General features: G+C 38.3%; 3 protein-coding genes across 3 annotated transcripts in view; all 3 read left to right on the top strand.

Annotated features, from left to right (window-relative positions):
* The window catches only part of LOC111344947 (scavenger receptor cysteine-rich domain-containing protein DMBT1), a 19,920-nt gene extending 18,753 nt beyond the window's left edge, over positions 1-1,167 (top strand). Inside the window, exons 6-7 of the mRNA XM_088726419.1 lie at positions 371-680; positions 1,031-1,167. Of these exons, the coding sequence (XP_088582545.1) occupies positions 371-594 (224 nt within the window). The 3' untranslated portion in view covers positions 595-680; positions 1,031-1,167. The remainder of the gene's footprint in view (positions 1-370; positions 681-1,030) is intronic.
* LOC148727006 (scavenger receptor cysteine-rich domain-containing group B protein-like) lies at positions 1,021-7,605 on the top strand. Its single transcript, XM_088726418.1, has 4 exons — positions 1,021-1,345; positions 3,169-3,222; positions 7,141-7,455; positions 7,595-7,605. The coding sequence occupies exons 1-4, from the start codon at positions 1,021-1,023 to the stop codon at positions 7,603-7,605; spliced, it is 705 nt and encodes a 234-aa protein (XP_088582544.1).
* LOC111344948 (proto-oncogene tyrosine-protein kinase receptor Ret) lies at positions 1,031-18,113 on the top strand. The gene is made up of 16 exons (XM_088727253.1): positions 1,031-1,345; positions 7,141-7,455; positions 8,807-9,064; positions 9,795-9,821; positions 10,501-10,614; positions 10,736-10,754; positions 12,152-12,182; positions 12,885-13,188; positions 13,384-13,494; positions 13,596-13,786; positions 14,676-14,798; positions 14,912-14,982; positions 15,905-15,945; positions 16,480-16,576; positions 16,692-16,791; positions 17,182-18,113. The coding sequence occupies exons 3-16, from the start codon at positions 8,947-8,949 to the stop codon at positions 17,245-17,247; spliced, it is 1,413 nt and encodes a 470-aa protein (XP_088583379.1). The 5' UTR covers positions 1,031-1,345; positions 7,141-7,455; positions 8,807-8,946; the 3' UTR covers positions 17,248-18,113.
* Positions 18,114-24,059: the final 5,946 nt, after the last annotated feature.

Genomic DNA, 24,059 nt, shown 5'->3' with positions numbered 1-24,059 from the left:
ACTCTCACATTCAAATGATTAACTGAATCGTATGTTATATATTTTTACCAACTCCTGTTTTTGAGCCCCAGCAACCTGCAATTGTAGTCACTAGTAGTTCGAATTGATAACTTACCAACCGATTACTAGAACAGCCTGATACGAGCCTGTATTTGTAGAGATATTTTAGAACATTCCAAATGGCTACATCATAATCTATTGATAAATTGGTATGCACGACTAAGCGGTATAACAACAATGGAATATTCTGAAAGATAAAACCGTTCTCCTCCAGCAGAGCGTTATCCTTCATGAAATAACTCAATCAGCTTAGCAAAGAACTAGTTCACTAGCAACAACCACTGATTCACTTTTATTTCTGCTTAAACAGCTGTTCGCTTGGTGAATTTCTCTTTACCAAGTTCTGGTCGTGTTGAAGTGCTGTACAATGGTACATGGGGAACCATTTGTGACAACTCATGGGACTTACAGGACGCTGATGTAGTATGTCGCCAGCTTGAATATGATGGAGCTCTTCGAGCAGTTCGTAATGCTGCATTTGGACAAGGAACAGGCCAGATATGGTTGAATGATCTGAAATGTAGAAGGAAATGACACATCAATATCACACTGCACTTTAGGATGGGGAGTTCACAACTGTCGTCACAGTGGTGACGCTGGCGTAGTTTGCCGACCTGCGGGTAAGGCGTCGATACAACCACACATTCAAAGCAAACCAATTTTGTTTTTTTTTTATTATTTCTCATCTATTAGCCGCTGTGCAGTGATGTGAGTACCACTTTTTCCAGGGAGCCAATGCACAAAAAATATATTAAAATGATCTATGACATACATTTAAGTCACTAACACTCGACAAAAGCAATCTCTCACCAGGGGGGTGGGGGGATTTCGAAGGGGTTTCCTTAATTCCTCGCTGACTTTTACATATCTATAGGAAGTTATAAAGCATCTTTTCTACCACAAAGAGAGTTTCTTTTATAAGCCCTCAAACTGTGAAACAAACTTTCTTATATTCTCGCAATGACAACAGTTCGTTTGGTGAGCCCCACAAATTTGCCGTCTTCTGGTCGTGTTGAAGTGTTTTACAATGGTATCTGGGGAACCATTTGTGACGACTCATGGGACTTACAGGACGCTGATGTAGTATGTCGCCAGCTTGGATACGAGGGAGCTTTATCAGTACCTGGTGGTGCAGCATTTGGACGAGGAACTGGTCAGATATGGCTGGATGACGTTAATTGCGTAGGAAACGAAACTTCTTTAGCCCAGTGCAGTCACGGAGGATTAGGAGTTCACAACTGTGGGCATGAAAAAGACGCTGGTGCAGTTTGCCGCCCACTAAAAAGTCAGTAAAATAATAATCTGGCATACTATCAATTTTAAATCATCCTAGCTATTTTCACTCGAATTTTTTAGTTTTAATCTCTGAATTCTCGGAGGTTACAAACCTGTCATTGGAAGATGAGCTTGGCAACAAAGAATCGTTGCATAGCATAGTTAATCTTACCAGATAAGTAAGTAAGTAATATTTTCAGAGGATATCCATTCCACAACTTTGTCCTATGAACTTGAAAGGTCCTGTCTCCTTCCGTTTCTCTATTGTAACGAGGACACATTAAATTATAATTCCCATAACGACTAACCCAACCATGCGAATCTGAATTTCTAGGAAGTAGCGCTGTTATGTAATTCAGACAGTCAGCTTCTTTGATACGCCAAATATTAATTTACACTTTAAGAGATTTATTTCATCTTTCAGCGGCAACCAATTAAGTCTTTCAAAGAGTACTCTACTCCTCTCTCCCAAGTCTGCATCCTGGAGAACAAGAGCTGCTCCCTTTTGCAATTTGAAAATTCTTTTACACTTTCATCCGACTCAACACTCTCTGCCCACGATTCATAAAGTATCATCGGCTTAATTAATGAGTTATATATTTTTTCTCAGTTCGTGAGCCGGCAGTATTCTACAGATCGTGCGATCTGATTGTTTTCGAGGGCGGGCAGTATTCCCTATCCGGCCCGCTCACAGCGGGCGGTATCCTATCCATTGTGTAATGAGTCGCCTAGCAAATGTTTAGCTTCGTTGCAAGCTTTCAAGAATATATTGTTTTACCAGCTGGTCAGCTTTGTAAGCAGAGAGCTCGGTCACGACCCCAAGCCGAAAAATAACTTATTAATTCTCTCTTCTTTCTCTCTCAAATAAGAAAAAACTGATTTGGTACCAAATGTGTTCTTTTTCTTTATTTACATGCAGCCTACAAAACCGTTTGTATTTCAATAATCCTCCTCAAAAAGTATTTAAGAAAGTTAGAACAAGAGGTATTTTCAGTTAACATTTAGATTTATTGATGCAACTTTCATTCGTTTAAAATCAGAATTCTACAAAACAATTTGTTCGTTGTAAGACGTTGAACGAAGGCTTGAGTTCTACTTTAGATAAACTTTCGCTAATTCTTTGCAAGTTCCACAAATTTGGATATTTCTACAGTATAATTCACAACAGAAACGAAGAAACTCGACGAGTAAAAGTCGCATTACATCCCCTTGTGTCTAGCTAGAATCAAGGGCTCTCTAAGCCAACTCGTGAATTGGATAAGCCAATGTAATTTATGTGTCGTCAATAGAAATTGATACTTGATTTCCATACGAGGGTATGAATCGTCCTAAGAAGTGTTGGACTGGTAAATGAACGTTTTAAGGAAAAAAATGTGACATTAAATTAGGCCTCAAAGACAAAAAATATGGTCTGAGTAGGAATTAGTGTAAGACAATCATTGTTCCAGATTTTTCTGTAAAGGTTTATGGAAAGAAAGTTCAAAAGGGTGCTGTTTTGTTTATCGAAAAATTATTGTTACAATATTAAGCTTGGTACTTACATTGCGATGTAAGTATAGGGATAAGCATATAAAAGCATATGCGCTGGATGGGACGCTCGGACATAGGGATAAGCATATATGCATACGATTATCAAAAGGTTGCGTTCTTTTTATGCTTATGCTGTCTAGTGAGGTCTTGGTTGGCATAGCCATAAGTATAAACATAAGCGAAAGACTTTCAGGCAATCAGCGATCACTATACTGCTTATACCAACCATGTTATTTAACAAAATTAACATCAACATAAGCATAAGCATAAGACTGAGCGCTTGTGCTTATGCTTATGTTGCAGTTGTGCCCACCTGCGCATTAGCTTTTAATGTTTATGCTTATGCTTGTGTTGCAAGTGAGTACCGCGCTTAAAGTCTGTTTCGCACTTCTGAGATAATTTTTAGCAAGATGGTGAAAACAAGTATAAGGATGTTCAGACTAGTAATATATGCATGCACAGTGCGAGTTACATCATTGAAGAAACAGCATAGCGATTGATTGAACTTCCCACTTGGAAATACGTATGCGCGCAAGAATAAGAAAGAAGGAAAATGTTTCTTTTTCTTGTGCTTATGAAGGCTGCTGCATGCATAACCGGTCGCTTGATGCCATGTTTTCACGAGAGAGGTTTACTAGCTTACCGAGGTTTGGTAACTAAACCGCAGTTATTAGAGAAGTTATTTACACAGAAATAATTAACTTAAGTAGGTTTGAGGTTTTCTCGGGAAGCCCAGTATCGCAATGCACAGAAACTAATAAGAAATTGTGAAATTTCTGACTTTACTGGCGGAATACTCCAGTCCTGAAGTAAGATCGTTGTGGATTTGCAGGCTGTGATGACAACGAGCCAAACTCTCCTAAATTACATAAAGCTTCGCAAATGAATATTTATTGGAAAGAAACTTTTTATTTCCCGCAGAACATTTTTTTTCTTTCACAGAAAAACTGAAACGACATCTGCCTCGGAGCCGGGCTGCGTAAATGTTTAGCAGTACATGTACTTCTTCCTTTTCGGGGCCCCCTTAAATTCTAATATTTGTTTTTCTTCTCCATAGACTTCAACCATGATTTTTTTTTTCTCTCTTTCTGACCAACTGGTTTTCTTCTTGCGCGTGCATACATGTACCCCTGCTGCTGAGCTGAGTTTCTAACAGAAAAGAAACCCTCACAGCACTTTACGGTTAAAGGAAAACGGCAGTCCGGGATTTCTTTGCTTTTAATCAGTTCTTCGTAAGTTTTGAATAGCCTTGGTAAACTTTCGCCCTTTCGTTTTCTCAACTTCTGGCACAAGCGGGACCGATATGTGAGTACCTTTGTAACTTTGTTTTTCCCTTTCCAGTCTTTTCAGTGTTGGGCGACAATATACAAACAAATATTGCAATGATCTGTGTAGATTTAAGATTTAAAGGTCAAATTCGTGCCAATTTGCGAGTCACTGAACGCCCACCATTTAGATAGAACAATGGGCTGTATATCAGCCACCAAAACTCTTTTAATTTGTTTCCAAACTTTTCTTCTGTTTTACTTTTATTGTTAATCTCGTTATAGACTTTAGAGTCCAGTATTTGACACGCGATTCTTTGATCATGTACTCCACGGCTTTTCATTAGATTGATAGAACTTCGTTATATTGTTGTTTCAGTTTGCGATCGATCGTTCGATAGATTGATTGACTGTGAGAATAATCGTTATTTTCGTCATTGATTGTAGTTCGTGGTCGATTGCCTTTCAAGAATAAAGATTCGTGCAAACAGTCGACTTTGGTTTGTCATTTCGATCAGTAAAATAGTCCCAAACACCTCGCTAACCGCGTTTTGGAGCGACACGCCCTTGAACTTGAGAATTTAGATTTTGGTCGCCGTAAACGCTACAGCAATAGTTAATTTAGCATTTTTGCCCGTTGACTTCTTTTTCATGGGCTGAATGCATGAACACTTGCCGCGAAGATGTCACAAAACCGTCTTCTTTTCCTTGGCTATCGTCGGTTACTGAGCTAAACCATGCCGGCTATTTAAAATAGGGAACGGAGAATGGGAGAATGGGGAATGGAGAATAGAGCATGAGAAATCTTTAAAATGGGTAATCTTTAAAAGCAGGAATCTCTAAAATGGAGAATCTTTAAAAGCGGGAATCTTTAAAACGGGAAATCTATAAAAGCGGGAATCTTTAAAATGAAGAATCTTTAAAAGCGGGAATCTTTAAAACGGGAAGTCTTTAAAACGGGAAGTCTTTAAAAGCGGGAATCTACAACTCGCTCTTGCGCATGTGCGCAATTCACGAGTTAAAAAGCATTTCATTTGACTTCAATTTCTTGGTGGAAGAAACATTTTACAGACGCCATTACAGCAAGCAAAGAGGCAGACTCTCACAACTTCAAAGATACATTTGAATCGATTTACAATTTAATTTTTCTTGAAATTTTAAACTGAACAGAGGAAATTCTTCGTAGATTAATCGTCGCTTGAAGTGAATAATTTTTTCCATAAAATCAGTGAAGATGAAAAAGTCTCAGCGTTAGACATTTACCTCGAATTAACTTGCTAAGACAAGTGCTTTGTCTTTTTCAAAAGTGTCAGCGGGCTTAATTTTTTCTTACGCGCTTTCTAATTGACAGGTGTCAGATCGTGACAGATACTTACAAGAAAATGTTTCAATATTCGCTTAGGAGACTTCTAAATAACCCTCAACGTAGTTAAAACTGTTTCAGTGAAGCCTCTCTTTATAAACTGCATTACCTCTGTTTTCCCTTTCGTCTACCCGCTCAAAAGTTGTTCCGTTTATGGAGGATCTTGATGTGAATTACAGCCAAAAGTTATTCGGGTTCTTCTTACAAGCATTTCGTTGAGTTTAAGAAAAAAAATGTTATTCACCATCCTCGGTCGGTCCGTAATGAGTATCCAAGACCTCGAGCACAATTTTTCCCAATACGGACCTCTCGGCTAGTAAATTATACATATTTGTAGCTTGCGGTCCAGAGGAGGCAAAAAAACGCACAATTATTTAACTATTGGGATCCTTTAAGACAGTTTTTTTTTTTCACAGAGATCATTAGAGGTCATTGTTCGCTTTTTTATGATTTATTGTACTTGATAAATTACGGAAGAAAAAAGAGGTTGTGGAAAACAGTAAGGGATATCCAAGATGTCTCACAAACGTAAATAAAACCAGAAATTCCAAAATAGCGCCAGAGATATATTAACCTTGGCTTGTCTTGAGTAAGACGCACAACTATAATCAAATTGAGAAAAAGAGTAAGTTCTAAGGAAACTGTGGTGCTGCGTCGGTAGGGTGGTGTAAACGATAATTTGGTTTATCTAATGAGATGATAATGTCATTTGGCTACCGTAAGTAGTTTCTAAAGCTGACATTTCGATCGTTAGCCCTTCTCAAGAGCAAAGGACTAACGAAAGGCTTCGACAAGGGCTAACGAAACGTTAGCTTAGAAACACTTTACGGTGGTCAATTTACATTATCAAATCATTTGATAACTTTAAATTAAACCAAATTATTTCATCAGCAATTGGTTTGCGAAATTACAGGTTACGACATGCAGAAGGAACGGCCAAGCTGATCCACATTGAAGAAGCCGCTCTTTATTGATTCGCACCCCAATGAATCATGTACTTAATTCAAATTATTAGTTCAGTCCATCAAAAGTTCAGTGTATAAACTGGAGCCAAAGTGTGTCGCGGAAAGACAAAGTACCATCAGAGAGTGCTTTTCTCAGTACGAATACGCATACACACACACTCGCGCATTGCAAACGCAGTAAACTGCGACAAACTAAATGTTTTATAGCAGAATATTGAGTTGATTGTTGATCACCTAAACAAATCAGTGTATTCGCACGAACAACTTCCCTTGCGAATGTCACTGTCGTTTCTTTGTCATTGTATATGATTATACGTAAAGAATATCTTTGCGCTAAATTGCGATCGCCCAAATCCGACATATCCACGTTTTCTTTTTAATGTCAGGTTCCGATGCGTTTATATTCCAGTAAGATGCATATGACTTGGCGTACTTTAGCAACCTCATTTGAGTCGTATGTGATTCGAGGCATGACACACATGATCAAGACAGATAATTCAGGCCTACGAATCACTCTGAAATATCGCATGATACACGTTAGATAGTTTTCAAAACAGTAATCACCAAATGTGACAACTATGGTCTGTTTCTTGAAAACGGACGCATAAATTGTCTCGTTAGTATTAACGGAGGAGTTGTTACGTTAATTCAACATAAAAGATATTTCTTCTATTTAATAAAGTTCGTCTGGTGAGTCCCGACAATTCACCGTCGTTTGGACGTGTTGAAGTCCAGTTTAGTGGTACGTGGGGAACAATTTGTGGTTACAACTGGAACCTACAGGAAGCTGATGTGGTTTGTCGTCAGCTTGGATACGATGGAGCTTTGTCAGCCCCTAGAAATGCAGTATTTGGACAAGGAACAGGCCCAATATGGCTGAGTGGGGTGCACTGCGGAGGAAATGAGACATCACTTTCACAATGCAGACACGCAGGGTGGGGAGGTCATAACTGTAGGCATTATTGGGATGTTGGTGTGGTATGCCGTCGGATAAAAGGTAAATCAGTCATACACAAGCACTCCAATTTACAAAGTTAACTCTTTTTGCTCTGTGGTAGGGATACTTGCCAAAAATACTTGCTATAACAAGTGTTTAAAACGCAGAATTTGTTTTCATTTAAATGTTATCTTATTAGCATCTACATGATTCAAAATTTCTCTGCCTTACCATTCCTTGTAGCGCTATTTAACGCGTAGGATATTTCACGCTGCACATTTAGGCTACCTCGCTTTTTATAGTGTTGGCCGCAATTATTATTATTCTTTTTTTCACTATTTTACGAAAATCTTCGATCTTAGCGTGAAGCACATAGTTTTGTATATGAAAATTAAGGCAGTCAGTTTTGGGAGGGTGTCAGGAGGTAGAAAGGCTGGAAGGAGGAATAATTGTTATTTCTTATGCACTTTTTTTGACGTTGAGGGTCGATCCAGGATGTACAATGTTTCTCAAATTAATCTTTTCGTTTCTTCTTTTTTTCTTCTTTACTTTAATATTCTCAATTTTGTTGTTTTAATCGTAATGATATCTTCACTTAGAGGTGCTTGCACGCATGACCTCCGCAGTGTCTAGAAAGGTACTAGTAATGTTAGTGTTAACGACTACAAAATTGAATATATCTTCAAATTCCGAAAGGAGTGGACTCGTCATCTAAACGTATTAGTTTTTACGAAATTTTCAACTTTGATAGTTTGGCTCAGGTAAAATCAAAATAGTTGAACTCTTTATCAGTGTAGTCGATTCAAGTACAGAAATATCACATAACAAAAAGTACAAATACCATTTGGGCGGATAAAGATTTTAGTCTTCAGTAACTGCTTCCACAGTTACTTTGCTCTTGATATCGTGGATCTCTGTCAAGTAGATCGCCTCCCGGTTAGCTCAATTGGTATAGCATCGGACTGTTGTGCGGAAGGTCGAGAGTTCAAATCCGGCCGGACTAACACTCAGGGTCTTTAAGTAACTGAGTAGAAAGTGCTGCCTTTGTAATAATATCTGCAAACGGTTAGACTTTCTAGTCTTCTCGGATAGGGACGAAAAATGGAGGTCCCGTCTCACAAGCCCTTATATGCGATTTAAATTTGTGGGACGTTAAAGAACCCACACACTCCTCGAAAAGAGTAGGGTACATAGTGACCGGTGTTGTGGTCTATCTTTGTGCAGTGTCTATCCAGGGTGAATTGGGGGGAGAGGTGGTGCCTCGCATGGACCTTGTGTTCCGTTCGCACTAACCCTTCCGGGTCTAGTCACACCCGGTAAAGTCGTTAACAAACAACGACAACAAAAAAGTACATGTAGTATCTACCTTCACTGAGAAAGCAATTCTTCATTCTAGCTTATTTGTTTCTAGACGCACCATCAGCCACCCAGTCAAGTGCCATTATTAAATTGGAGTCAGGAGCAGAGAGGTCTATTGGTTGCCGCGTGGATATTGGAAGTCCCCCAGCTGTCATCACGTGTTACAAAGGAAATGACACCAGCGGCAAAAAAATGACAAACTTCTCATTTCTAGAGATAAAGGATGCTGCTTCAAGTGACGAAGGATGGTATACCTGTTCTGCGAAAAATGAAGTGGGAAATGTAACTGTTAGGTTTTTGCTACTTATTGGTACGTTGAAGGAGTTTTAGTACGATTACTGATAAATCTAAACTATCTATGTCCGCCACACCGTCAGCAAAGTCGTTACCAAAATAAATGACAGAACGCAAGGGGATTCAGCAAATTCTCCTGGTATTCTTTTCCTCTCATGCCGTGTTACAGTTCTCTTTCCTTCGTACGAAAATGTGGAAAAAAGTATTTTTATTCGGTGTACCTTTCAGCTAAAGGAAAGGGCACAAATGAGCTATTAACCTTGTAAAGGGATTGCTGAAATATTGCTTTAGGCATTGAATGGTTCGTACTTGGTGTAATGAATATATAGAATTGAAAATGTCTCGTTTTAAGAGTTCTTTGTCACTTTTCTTTGGCTAAACCAGAATCAAGTACAGTTACCATATCATCCCAAACAATTTCCACAGATGACTGCTTTCTTTCTTTCATACTCTGGAAACTAGTCAGCGATTGTACTTCGATGTTACAAACTGAAACGAGAGAAACATTACGAGGTTGATATAGGAGCATTTTCACAAACGGTCAGGGACCACGCTGTTAGACTATCAGTCCAACAGCGTAGTATACGAACATCAGTCTTCGCGTCGATTTTTAATCCTTTTCTATTCTATTTTACCTTTCAACATAATCGATTTTCCGATTTATTTCCGAACTCTTTTTGACGTCTAGTTTGGGAGAATATAGATGAGAAGAACGTAAAATTGTTTTTTTTTCTTTTCCCTCTCAGGACTCCAAGGAAACCGTAATTACAAAAGTAAGAACTAGTCGTTTTATTTCCAACAGAAACCTATTCAAAGTGTGGTTGAAGGAAGATTTTGCGACTTTATAATGCTGGCTATCATCAAACAGGATCAGTCCATTTATGTCATACTGAGAAACTTTGTATCGGGGCATTGTACTATGGCGTCCATTTAGGATTTAGTTGTCCTCCTGTAGACCCCAAAATTTCTAAATCATATGTCAAAAAATTGTGATACATGTATATGGTAACGTTATCATCTTAATCCTCGAATTAAATATAACAAGCAAAACTCAATTTCTTTCTAATATTAATCGAGGAGGGATCACTATAAACTAGAATAACATTTCTATGACATCTCAGCGGTAAGATGTCGTGTATATTCATAACGTGTATCCTTTCGAAAGGATCTACAGACTTCTAGTCGTTTCCATGTCTTCTTCCTTTCTTTGAAGGATAAATTTTCTTTTTGTTCTTCTTGTTGTTGTTTAATTCTTTCAAACAAAAGTTTGCTTTCCAAAACTTCACAGGGAGGGTAACGCTCTCTTTTTCCTTAGTATTTAGCCAGTCAGAATGCGCATTTCTTTTGTTCACCAACCGAAGCCATGTAATTACAGCAGTATTTTGGCCAAGATAATGGCAAAACCTTGTTTGATTGTTACTGCATTGAGCCTAAAGAAACCAATCAATTTAGGTCCCGAACAAGAAAAGAGCTCAAGTAACGGCGTGATGTTAACAACATTTAATGGAGTTCTCGGCTTCGTCATCCTTCTTCTAATAATTTACATAGTCTGGCTACACAGGAAAGGTGAGGAACAATTTCATTATATATGGTAGAAGGGTGAGACAAGATCCATCATGACGCAAGACAAAATATTTTTACCTCCGCCACAAGAATTTAATTTTATTCCCCTTTTTCTCCTTGTTAGGCGCACTAATGAAACAAAGGTAAGAATTTAGTTTCTTTTATAAATTTCTGGATAATTTTCATACTGTGCACATCATTCATCAACTTCGTTCTACATTATAAATAGCCTTTCAGTACCTAAGCATTTTTACAAGGACTTACGACTGTTTATGTGGAAAGTCCAACTTATTTTTGCTATCTTCTCAGCACTTCTAAATAAAAACAATGCCTCCAAGCTCAAACTATCGTCTGTTATCATTCGACAAACAAAGCACGGTAACTTTTGTCTCTCGCTTCTTCATCAGTGGCTTGTATGCGCCAAAGTCTTGGACTTCACTTCAACTGTTTCTTCAAATATTTTTTTCACGATTAGATTTTCTTTAGAGGAGAAATGAGTTTTAAGTTACCCACATTGTCAACCACGTGTAAGGATCGCCATTTGCCGCTTTTGCTGACCCGCGGTAAACTTTAAATCCACCCTAGGGCTACTTCCATGACTTCTCATTTCTGGTGATCCACTGAAACTTTTTGCCACCGCAAGAGAGTTTCTTAATCAAGCGAAGGAGTCACCATATACACAACACTGTAACAGGTTGACAATTGACAGTGAATTGGGGGCTTTTTTTAAAAGGGAAAAATCTGATGCTGGTTCACTCTAAGTTAGATGCAGTCACAGTTCATAACATTACCTCAGCTCCTCCGACTGATCCCTTCAACCCTCATCCTCATAAGAATATTTCTCTAACTCTGAGCTCCTGAGTGAGGTTAAGACTCTTGTGCACAGTGAGGCAGTAGGTCCTTCTGCCTAAATCTTGTCCTGATGAAAGTCGCAAAGGAATGTCTAGATGAACTCAAGCCCTTGTTAACTGTTATTATCAACCATTCCCTACAGTCTGGCGTCTTACCAGATGTGTGGGATGAGGCTTTTGGAATTCCCACTCTTAGAAATTTGGATCTGGCCTTACTTCTGAAAAGTATTTTCCATGTAAATAATCTTCAACAGAAGCGGATCAGCTTGAGTCACATCTCGTTTAGAATGATCTCTTTCAAACGCTTTAGTTAGCTATCTTCCTGGCCATAGTAGTGAAGTAGCTAACCTCAAAATTAAAATGACATTTCCATGAACATGGACAACATGCTACGCCTCTTATTACATCTGGTTAAGAATAATCTCTTTCAAAGGCTTCAGTTAGCTATCGTCCTGGCCATAGTGGTGAAGAAGCCCAGCTCAAAATTAAAAATGACATTTCCATGAACATGGACCACATGCTACGCCTCTTATCTTTCTCAACCTTACCGCCGCCTCTGACACCTGGACCATCAAACTGTCCATTTTCATCATCATAAGTATTGTTATTGTCATTATTATTATTGCCGTATTTACTATCACAATCATTATAAGTGTAAGCCTTATAATCATTATATTTCTTAATTGTAGTTCCTGTGAAGATGAAAGAAATGCTTACGACGTAAGTTGTGGCGTAGACATTATGATCATGTCGGTGTGGGGAAAAAGTGTGTGATCTTACTTTACATCTGCTCTATTCAGTAAAATAGACACTAGCAATCTGTGAAAGAGAATATGCAGGATTTTACAAAGACGCGTAAAACTGGCATCTTAAAAGGGTAGTAGACACTATGTAATTGCGGAGACCTTCAACCAGGTAGGGACTCTGTCCTAGGATGAGGTCAAGCTACTCGCTGGATTGGCTCTCGGTTGTCTCGTGTACTCATTGATAACCAAAAGTTACATTTCCGTTGAAGATGCGTTTCCTTGATAATTTTCCCGCGTTGTTTTTTCCGTCTTATTCTCTCGACGTCTTATTACCTAACAGCAGTGAGGGAGGTAAGCGTAACGACAGTTTTCCGCGTGTATGTATGTCCGCTACCAATTGTGAATCTTCTTATTTTGGGGTTGCAATTTGTATTTTTGGCGGGTATGTTGGAAATATCGTTTAACCCATCAGACATGGTCGTTTTCGATGATGGAGAACATACTAGTTATTGATTTTAGTCATAATAAAGAAAGAACATATAAACATAGGTGTGATAAGATGAGTAAACTGTTTTTATTACCCAGTGTGACATGTTTTTGAGTTTTTTAAAGACGTATTTAAGATTTATTTAATAAGTATGTAATAAGTAGTTGAAAGGTTACATTGATTTAATAGAATTTGGTGGCTTTACAAGATATCGAACAAAGTTTGCCCCATTCAAGCGCACTCACTCAACCTCCTGAGGAGTACATCGCTCTCAGAGACGTCAGCAAAGATAATAGAAGAACAAAAAGTACAAGTCCAGGTGCTGATTACGCCCCTGTTCATCCACTGAGACGCTCCTGGGAAGTTCCAAGACATCACGTGACCATAGAAAAAGTTATTGGCAAAGGTGCTTTTGGACAGGTTGCCAAGGGAACGGCAGTAAGACTTAGAGGGAGGCCTGATACGACTACAGTAGCTATAAAGATGCTTAAATGTGAGCCATGTTCTGACCTCAGCACAAAGACTTTGTATTTTTTTCTTTGTTTGTGCTGATCTTGATAAAATTGACCAATGGTTTTATATGGAATATCTTCTAGTTTTAAGTTTTCTTCAGTCATTTGCTATTTCACATCTTATATTGTTGCTTCGGCATTTTGCATAACATTGAAATCTGCTTTTAACTCTCCAGCTAACGCCGCTGAATCGCAGAAGAGAGCTTTGGTGAAAGAACTTGAAACGATGAAGAACCTTCAACCACATCCTCACGTCATCAAACTTCTGGGATGTGTTACTGAATCTGGTATGCTATGGTTGTATAGGTTTTATTATGCCATACGCATTTTACCTTTTGATTTCTTTGTAAGACTATCTCGTCAAAACGTTTTTTGTGTGTGTTTTCAGATGAACTCCTGGTATTGATTGAATATGTTCCTTTTGGAGATCTCCTGGGTTACCTGAGAAAAAGCCGTGGATTAAATGACACTTACTACAAAGACCCGGATATCGAACCACAAACAAATCTGACATCACAGCAGCTGATGAAGTTTTCCTGGCAAATCGCTGATGGCATGAGTTACCTTTCCTCAAAATCTGTAAGTTATCATCAATACGAATGACACGTATGATGCACGATCCTCGCAGCAGATAGCGCTATTTAAGCAATAGCGAAAATCAGACCTGAAAAAAATCAGGCCTGTACGGGACTCGAACCACTGACCTCTGCGATACTAGTGCAGTGCTCTACCAATTGAGCTCACAAGCCAACTGGGAGCAGGCCGTTAAGTTGATTCGTAATAAACCCGTGAAGGTGATAAATCAGATACAATGAAATATATGAAGTTGATATATTTTGAACTGCGGTATTAGATACGTATGATGCACGATCCTCGCAGTAGATAGCGCTATTTAAGCAATAGCGAAAATACGTATCTAACACCGCAGTTCAAAATATATGAACTTCATATATTTAATTGTATCTGATTTATCACTTTCACGGGTTTATTGCGAATCAACTTAGCGGCCTGCTCCCAGTTGGCTTGTTAACTCAATTGGTAGAGCACTGCACTAGTAGTTCAAAATATATGAACTTCATATATTTCATTGTATCTAATACGAATGACATAATTTAATTCTAAATCTTCCATCTGAGGGTGTACCCTCTTGGTTAATCTTTGTTTTCTTATATACTATTTCATATCTTAAAAAGAACACGCCTCATAGGTGCAAACAAATTATTTTTGTCTGGTCTAAGGCTTTTTCTACAGGGGTACCCCCTATTTTTATTTAAAAATTGAAGTGGTCAATTTTCGTTCAGATTTTAACGATACTAGCGCTTTGTAATTTGTTACTACCGGGGGGGATGAAAAGCACGCACACCATGAATTTTTTCATAGATTAGGCTATTTGTTTTAGTTCTTTATCTATTGTAATGACAAATTCTCGCTGACACGTTATTAATTCTTTCATAATCCCTTCCTTTAGATCATCCATCGGGACCTTGCAGCCCGTAATGTGTTGGTTGGACTAAACGAAACGTGTAAAGTGACAGATTTTGGAATGGCCAAAGATGTGCAGCAGGAAAATATCTATGAACGAAAAACAAAGGTAATAGATTGGACCTGATAGGAGGATAAATGGTACATATACGAGTATTATTTCAACTATTACTGTCTTTGATTTATTGCTTACTATTTTTGTGCTGTGTCATAAATCTTTAGGGCCGTCTCCCAGTGAAGTGGACAGCTTATGAAGCGTTGTTGTATGGGACCTATACCACCAAAAGTGACGTGTAAGTATAACTGATCACATAGAACTATGGATGCAAGCGTGAAGTTTGGAGAGTACAAGAAGATCATAAGAGTTCCTTTCAGGATGCATCCGAGAGAAGCTATAGCATCTAGAGCGCTCCCTATACTTCCCAAGTGCATCGATAACTCGATATACTAGATTCGGAAACTGAATGGACATTTAACTCTAGAGTTAAATGTCCATTCACTCTCTGAATCTAGTGATATTTGGCATACCTAATTTCTATTTTGAGGCTCAAAGTCGATCTAAAAAGAAATTAAAACTCGTGGCTAAACTGTAAAGAAAATATGCAGGAAATACAACTGCAAACACACAACGGGCTGTGCGTCTATAGAGACTGTATCATTATACCATGATGACTCAATAGCTAGGAATAAGATGAAAGAAGCGCGCACTTATTAAAATTTTCACTCTGTAAATTTTACCATTGTAAATAAGGATTTAAAGTTTTCTCCAACATAATATTTCGTTTGTCCTATATAATGTTTATGTGTTTCAGCAATAATTTTTAGGACCTAAAGGAGGTTAATTCTGGACTCGAACTCTTCGCTATACATGTCATTTCCAATAGTTTCTAAAATAAATGTTGCAAATATAATACTTTGAGAACGGAACAACTAATTACAGCACTGGAAATAACACAGGATTAACAAAGGAAATACGAATAAAACGATGTGGACATTTGCCTGACGATTTAGGAATGCGATGAAACAGCACAAGAACGTAACGTTACTTGTGACTATTTGTGAACTCGAGCGAACCCTTGGTCTTTTGCATAACCCACGCGAAGGAGCGCGAAGGTCAAACTATTTAAGGATAGCAGCCGCACTGGGACTAGCCTGGGATTTGTTTCATGAGTCTTCGATCAGCTATTTTACTCATGTTTCTTTGCCTCTCTGCAGATGGAGTTATGGAGTCGTCCTTTACGAGATTTTCACCATAGGTAACATCTGATCGAAACTTATGAGACTTCAAACATATTTCTTCACTATATTATATATGCTGTAACCGATGTAACTTTGCTCATCCATTCAGGGAAATACCTATAACAGAACGAAAACCTTCAAAATAACTCATGATAAAGAAAACGATTCATGTACATAGCTTTACAGGAGTTTAAGAAACGACGAAGCTGCTTTTAAAAAGTGGACATAGACATTGATCCTCAGGACTAAACGTATCTACAAATCTACACAAAGCTTAACAAATTATTTGACATAAGTTAAGTAACATTACGCCACGATATGAAGATTAACCAAAAGTACCCAATACAACGAATGAAACGTACAAACACTTACAGGTAGTTAACACGCAAGCGAAAAACACCAGGGAAACGGTATGATAACAGGTTTCGCGATAACAAATGCATTCTGTTAAGGTGCATAACATAGCGCATAGGTGCACATAGGTGCTGCTATCGGTGATGGTTGTTGTTCGACACATTTCCATTCTGATTGTCTTGTTTTTTCTCTTTCAGGCGGTTCACCTTACCCACGAATGGATGGAAAAAAAATTGTAAACTTTCTTGAAGAGGGATACAGAATGCTTAAACCACAACACGTGGATGATGAATTGTAAGCTTTTATAGACTCTTTCCACTTCATTTCAACAGGAAATATTCTATAAACTCTCACACATAAATTGATGTTCACAATCAAATAATATCACATTCCATATGAAAATTATTAGGTATCAGATCATGATGAGATGCTGGCAAAATGACCCGGATGAAAGACCAGCTTTCACAGAATTGAAAACCGAGCTTAAAGACATGGAAACTCTACACAAGGTGAGGAAAGTGATGACCATTGCGATTTCCTTTTATATAGGAGTGAATTAAGGCTTAGCTTCTTATAGTCTCTAAAATTAACAGCTTGTCACTTAGGGAAGTTTGGATTACTTCTTCTTGTTATGTCACCGGAACATACACTCCACAAATAGTAGCGTATAGGAGACATGATAAAATGTTCCAATAACCAAAAAAAAAGACCTTTATGGTCATATTGTGAAAGATGATGAGATTATTGCAAAACTGCGTTGAGATGCACTGAGTGGTGGATGATACCTCCTGGTATTTTCTTAGGCGGAAAAAGCGGACAGCTGATAAGGATAACTACATATAATGTAAACGGGGAACACACTCTATTTAGTAATTATAGTTATTTCTTTTTCACATTAGAGACTGATCGACATGAGAATGTACGACAAGCAGATGTATGCGAACGTCGAGGATTTGTTCATTTAGTGAGGTACAAGTCCTCAGTGTTTGATTGGCGAACTGTTTGAAAACAATGCTGCCTCCTCGCAAAGATTCTAGCGTATTTAGCAACTAGAAAATATAGGAAACTTGGTGCTTAGTTTAAGCTCGAGAATCGGTGTACTTTTGGAGAAATTTAGATGAATGTTTTCCCCGTTTTACCCTACAGCCTGAATGACCGAAACTATACCGCAATAAAAAATCGATTAGTGTTTACATTGACTCTCAGGGAAAATTGAATGCATTAGAGCAAAGATAAATGATGTTATTATATATGGTAGAAGTACCAATTTGTAATGCTATAGTGAGCTTGCCATGGAAACAAAAATGCTTGAACCTCTAAAATCACATTTTTGTGCACTACCCTTCAGTGCCTGCTGCATGCAAAATTTTAAGAGGTGGATAATTTTCCATTTGCAAGTTATCTGATTCTGACAGAGACTAGTTCTTCATCTGGTTGTATAAATTTTTATCAACAAAGTTATCAGGCTGCAAAATTGGAATTAGCTGGACATGGGTGATGCTCTTAGGAATGAGGTGATGCTCTCAGGAATCATCCTTGTTCCTATTTGTCTTAAATACGAAAAGAAGTGGTTCTGACTTTCTTTTGGTTTTTCAGGTGTTTAAAGTGCATTAAAAATTTATACTTTTGAAAAACACGGTTAAAAAGAAGTAGAATTTTGTTAAAGAGTGCGAACTCGAGCCTTTTATTTTCTTATCCCCCAGAAATAAGCCTGATTTCTTTATACGAATGCATTGTTGAAAATCGACATTCCCTCCATTATCTTGATTTGTGTTAGTAATTTTATTACTTAAACCACGCGAATAAATAAAAAGATCAATATTACCTCAAATTTGCCTGATTGTCTGTTATTTTGAGCTCATAAAGCGGTATTAAATAGGCGTTAGAAGGATTATTGTACGTCTCATTTTTCACTTACGTTATATGGGAGCGTTCTTTTCTTCGCATCACGTTTAAATTCACCATTCTAGCACACCTCCTTTCCATTAGAAAGTTCCCTTTTCACGAAAGGGGGATATCCATCCGGAGTTAATTGCCTCTATCAGCCTTTACCTTTGTAGCTTGCAAACGAGATTCAATTTTCTTTGTCCTTATTATGCGGCGATGAACTATTATCTTCTGTGTAAACTGAATTTTTTAACTAAAACTCCAAACGTCGACCGAAGTCCCACACGAACTCGAGCTCGAATTTAAACTCGAGTAAGCCTTAGTCTCTTTAAGCATGCAGGAGCCATAGCGATTGCTATACCACGTCCATTATTTCAAACTTTAATCAGTCATGCTGTCAACGTGCGTGAAATTGGGTTGACTGCGAAGTGGGAAAAAAGGTTTTTTAGTGCTTTGCAAGCAGTGAGTGGGTGGTTCGAAAAACAGTTTCAATTTTATACACTTTTACTGTATATCGTTAAAAAGGGAATTGATTTTCATATGTTAGAATTGTTGCATTGTACGCCTTAAGTAAGTGTGACCTACTATTAAGAATGGGAACAATTGTGGAACGCGAAACTGACTGCTCGTAAGGATCTTTAAAGTATTTATAAAGGCCTGGAGCGTTTATGTTTCTTCTTGGAAGTAAGCACTTTTCATTATGACGAGCTCGTTTTTCAAATGTGTTTTTAAACAAACTAAACGTGGCTCGAGACTTCCATAGCACGATGATTAATGAGGGTGAAGCCAGAATCTGTATCGCGCGATAAACTGGTGGAGGGCAACAAATTCACGTTTAATGACATTAGCAAGACAGGTTCAACGCGTTTGCCCCAGAGTACACCATAGCGTTTTTTTTTCTTTTAAGGATCACTGAAATCTACGTTCGCTCGAAACTGAGACGAAGAGTCTTCTGTTACGTATATGTGCACGATCCTCGCAGTAAAGCACTATTTAAGCAATAGCGTCTCCTGTTAGTAGGCATTTTAAAAGTGGCTGATACCTGTAATTGTTTAATTTGTTTTTTTCTAACACATAGCTTCCACATACTGTGTTCTCAAAGTCCTTATTTCTTAAAGCTTAGAATATCTCGTAGGTTTTTTAGACAAGGCAAAAAAAATCGGTCATGCTTCTGGGGTCTTAGAGATCGCGGGTGACTGATCACGAACAGTCTGCTGCTTAACTATAGATTACTTCATAAAAATGCGACGTACAGTTTTTCATTCATGATCAGCAAAACTTGGGAAAACGAATGAGTTGTTTAGTTCAACAAACTACATAGAAGTTATTTCCTCATCAAGTTACTATACTTTATTATAATTTTTGCGCGTTTTGATTTGGCTGAAATATCGTGCTTTGTCAGAGGGGCTTTGTCATCGTGCTTTGTCGCACGGAGTAACGTTGTCACGCCATTAACCAATTCGTACAATGGTCGACTATTTCCTGGAGGTTTCTTTTGTTTTTTGTTGCTTTTCTTCTTTTTGATTGAACCACAAGTCTTGCAAAGCCTGTAACACGAATATGAAAGCGAGCTCCTTGCTTTAATTGATACAAAACAACCCGTTGGTAACAGAACAAATTATACGGAGATGAAGACACCGTATCAGCTAGAAGCAACAAAAGAAATACACGAAGATTTGTACACATGTCAAGCGCCGGAACTGAAAAAATTAAAATGGGAGCAGAGACGAAAACACCAAAGAGACTGTCCGAGTTTTTAAAGGTTCTCACGCTTTATGATTGTCCTTAAAACTCAGTTAACACACGTACAATACTATTAATAATTTCGTCTTCAAAATTAAATCAAATCGCGGTCTTCTGGTCGCGTTGAAATGTTTTACAATGGTACATGGGGAACCGTTTGTGATGACTATTGGGACTTACAGGACGCTGATGTAGTTTGTCGACAACTTGGATACGATGGAGCTCTAGTTTTCATAACGAGAGTTAGATTTTTTGTAGGTTTAAACTAAAGAACATTGGTGGAATAAAAGCTTGTGTTGTTGGTCTCTTGAGTTAAATTATTCGAAGCTATTCCTGTAACCGTATCAAGGTTATAACTTGTTGCGGTGCTGTTGAGATGGATGGTTTTAAAGGAGTAACGACAATGACGAATGGTTGCTTAATAACTCGCTCTACAATACTATACTTCTTACTCCTCATTTCTGCTCAACTTTGCTATCGTTCCAATGGGAAATGCCTTCATAACAGCAAATCGGTTTTTTGCCCAAACTTCAGACTTACCTGGCTGGCCCACAACACGAGGTTTCTACACGATCCTTGCTCAACTAGCTCGCCTATCCGCCATCTTGGCAGAACTATCACCGGAAAAGGCTATTACAATAGACGCCTGAACTACTATTCTAATTCTTCGAGCTCCTACCAAGCTATATGAATACATGTATCCAGAGACATCTCCTTGAATCCTGGTCCCGATAAATGTATTATTTGCAATAGGAATGTGGCGACAAACCACAGGGCGGTTAGCTGTGACTCATGCAATGGATGGACTCACATAAAGTGCGGGAACATTAAGCCTAATCAGTATAAAGCTATGCAATTGATGGATAACTTTGAATGGTCTTGCCAACCCTGTCTGGACGCTAGATTATCAAACAATGTTCCAGATAACACTGGTGATTGTGTACGACACGAAGACGACTACCTCGAAAGGTTTGCTGCCTCTTTGAATACATCGCACAACGATCTACGCATCGCGCATCTCAATGTATGCAGTCTTCGAAATAAAATAGACGATATTCGTCTTCTACAGAAAATTTGCAGATTTGATGTCCTAGCAATCGGCGAAAGCCATTTAAACGCCTCAATACCTGATAATGTGCTATAAATTCCTGGTCTTAAATTCATACGTTGTGATGGATCTCAACGTAAAGGCGGCGGCGCGATCATGTATTATGTTGAACATTTATCTGTTACTCATCGCAGAGATTTGGCTGCCTCAGACATCGAAGCTCTCTGGATACAGGTTAAATTTCCTACAAACACTACTCTGTTCTCCGTATTCTATAGGTCTGAGCTAGAGTCTACGAATTTCTTTGAAAGCTTTCGTGGAGTCCTCGAAAAAGCTAGGCTTAAAACTGACAGCATCTTTATACTTGGTGATTCTAACTGTTGTTTATTAAATAGGGACCCTAATAACATGCCTACTTTGGGCAAAACGAAGAAGCTGATAGAGACGATTGAAGACTTTAATATGAAAAACATTATCTCTCAACCAACAAGAATAACATCTTCAACGGAGTCCCTAATTGACCTTATTGTTACAACTAAAGCAAACATGGTTCGTCAATGCGGCGTGCTGCCACTGGGCATATCTGATCACAGTTTAGTTTACGCCGCTTTGAAGTTGAAATCCAAAAGACCCCCTTCGAAGATTGTCCGCTCAAGAAACTTCAAGAGATGCAACATTCAAGATTTCAAGAAAGATATCGAACGTATACCTTTTCACGTACAGGACATATTCGAAGACAAAGACGACGTCCTTTGGGGCTGGAATCTTTTGTTCAACGATGTTTGTGATGTCCACGCCCCTTGTAAAGACGTCAAGGTTCGCAGCGTCTGTTCACCATGGATTAACAGCGAAATTAGATTCAAGATGAACAAACGGTTTAAATTATTCAAAGTAGCCACTCACACAAAAGATCCGAGCAAATGGAAGGAATACAAAAGATTACGTAATGAAATCACCACGGACGTACGTCGGGCGAAAACTAAACATTTCAAGAGCCAACTACTTGAAATAAAAACCTCTGGGGAGTATTGGAATATTCTTCGCAATGCCACTGCACCAAAACTAAGAAAGGCTATTGGAACCTTGAAGAGGGAAGATGGTTTCTGGCAGTCGATAGTAAGGAAAAATCAAATCTGATGAATTCTTTCTTTTCTAATATAGGAATTAATCTAACAAGGAACTTTTTCAGCGCTGCCACAGCATTAAAGTCTGTTACTACTATCAAAGACGTTATTTTATCAAAACCTGAAATTGAAAAGCATTTATCAGATCTTAAATGGAATAAAGCTACCGGTCCCGACAAGATTTCTTCCAGAACTCTAAAAACTGCCAGGAATGCGTTGGTCCATCCATTATACCATATTTATTGTGAAAGTCTAAGATCTGGCTACGTGTTTGAACAATGGAAAGTGGCTAGGCTGAGCCCTATCCATAAAAGGGACGATGAGAGCGACATGGGCAACTATCGGCCAATTTCTATTCTCGGTATACCCAGCAAGATCTTTGAATCAGCGGTCTCTCAAAGAATCGTCAACCATACATTCTACGAGCACAGTTTAGTCACTGAAAACCAATGGACTTATAGGAAAGGCTTTTCTACTGAATTAATGCTTATAAAATTGACGTAACAATGGAGACGAGCAGTTGATAACAGTAAAGTTGTCGGCGTGGTTTTTGTTGATTTTCAAAAGGCCTTTGACTGTGTATCGCATAAAATATTGCAGAATAAACTCGAGATTGACTTTGGGATCAAGGGCAACCTGGCTGCTTGGCTTCACAGCTACTTAAAGGAGAGGCGACAGTTCACAGTCATTAACGGCGCAGCCTCTGATTTTGCTCGCGTTAATACAGGCGTTATTCAGGGATCAGTCCTCGGTCTAACCTTGTTTGCACTTTACACAAATATCTACCTGATAATATAACAAATGCAACTGTTTTTATGTATGCAGATGATACCACCCTGTTCTGTATCGGAGACACCGTAGACATTGTTATTGCTGAACTGAATGCTGCTCTCAAGGAACTAGAGCTATGGTGCTTAAGAAATCAACTATTGCCTCACCCCAAGAAATGCGAAGGTATGCTAATTCATCGAGGAAACTTCACCGGTCCACTACAGTCATTAATACTGATGAATCATTGTATAAGATGGGTTAAACACACCAGGCTGCTTGGAGTCTACATTGATAATAGACTTAACTGGGACTACCATGTCAAATTAAAGCATTAAAGATCAGCTTTACAAATAAGCTTAACATGCTGAAGCGCAGCTTGTTTTTACCAAGACCCATGCTACTGTACTTATACTTTAAAGTAATCTACCAATCAATTATATATGGTATCACTGTCTGGGGCGACCTTACTAATAAGGAGGGCCTAATTGCATTAGAGTCTTTACACTGTAGAGCGGCAAAATTAAATTTTAACTGGCCATGGGATATGCCTAAGTCTGAGGTACTAAGCAAGGCTCGATGGTCTTCCATTGAAACCACATATAAAGTTAATTTGGCTAAACTGATGTTCAAAATAGATAAGAAGACTTTACCTATATCCATCTTAGATACCACCGAAGAAGTTGACGTGAATACTAAGAAAAATCTAAGAAGTAATGCCAACATAAAAGTACCAAAATTCAATACATATTACATGAAAAACAGTTTTTCCAGAAGGGGAGCTATCGTTTTTAAGACACTTCTCCAAGAATCAAATTTAAGAAATATAACCATTAAGCAGCTCTCCTCGTTAGCCTATAAATGAAAGGCACTTTTAAATTTGAACTTTAATTCTATTTCTCTACAGACAGTGAACTTTAAGGATCCCAATTTTAAATATTTTTAGATCTTCTAATTTTAATAGGCTACTTTAATTATTTTATTTTACTACATTTCATTTTATTCCATTTTACACACGACCCCACAAGCGTGTAGTCGCTTTAACAATTATCGTGTTTAAATAAAGTCTTTGTTTTGTTGCTGTTTTTGCTCTATCAGCACCTGGTGATGCAGCATTTGGATATGGAACTGGTCAGATATGGCTGGATGACGTTAATTGTATAGGACACGAAAATTCTTTAGTCCAGTGCAGTCACGGAGGATTGGG

This window comes from Stylophora pistillata, chromosome 7 (genome assembly GCF_964205215.1).
Source record: "Stylophora pistillata chromosome 7, jaStyPist1.2, whole genome shotgun sequence".
NCBI classification, from domain to species: Eukaryota; Metazoa; Cnidaria; class Anthozoa; order Scleractinia; family Pocilloporidae; genus Stylophora; species Stylophora pistillata.
Note: the sequence above shows the minus strand (reverse complement) of the source record. Positions and strands in the feature narration are given on the sequence as shown.

Bases quoted from the DNA above. Each gene is read 5' to 3' on its own strand.
- LOC148727006 (XM_088726418.1), top strand. From the start codon at position 1,021: ATGACAACAGTTCGTTTGGTGAGCCCCACAAATTTGCCGTCTTCTGGT. The intron at 1,346-3,168 runs GTCAGTAAAATA...CTTATGTTGCAG, and splicing joins AGTTTGCCGCCCACTAAAAA to TTGTGCCCACCTGCGCATTA. The intron at 3,223-7,140 runs GTGAGTACCGCG...TATTTAATAAAG, and splicing joins TGCTTATGCTTGTGTTGCAA to TTCGTCTGGTGAGTCCCGAC.
- LOC111344948 (XM_088727253.1), top strand. From the start codon at position 8,947: ATGACAAACTTCTCATTTCTAGAGATAAAGGATGCTGCTTCAAGTGAC. The intron at 9,822-10,500 runs GTAAGAACTAGT...CAATCAATTTAG, and splicing joins AGGAAACCGTAATTACAAAA to GTCCCGAACAAGAAAAGAGC. The intron at 16,577-16,691 runs GTAAGCTTTTAT...GAAAATTATTAG, and splicing joins CAACACGTGGATGATGAATT to GTATCAGATCATGATGAGAT.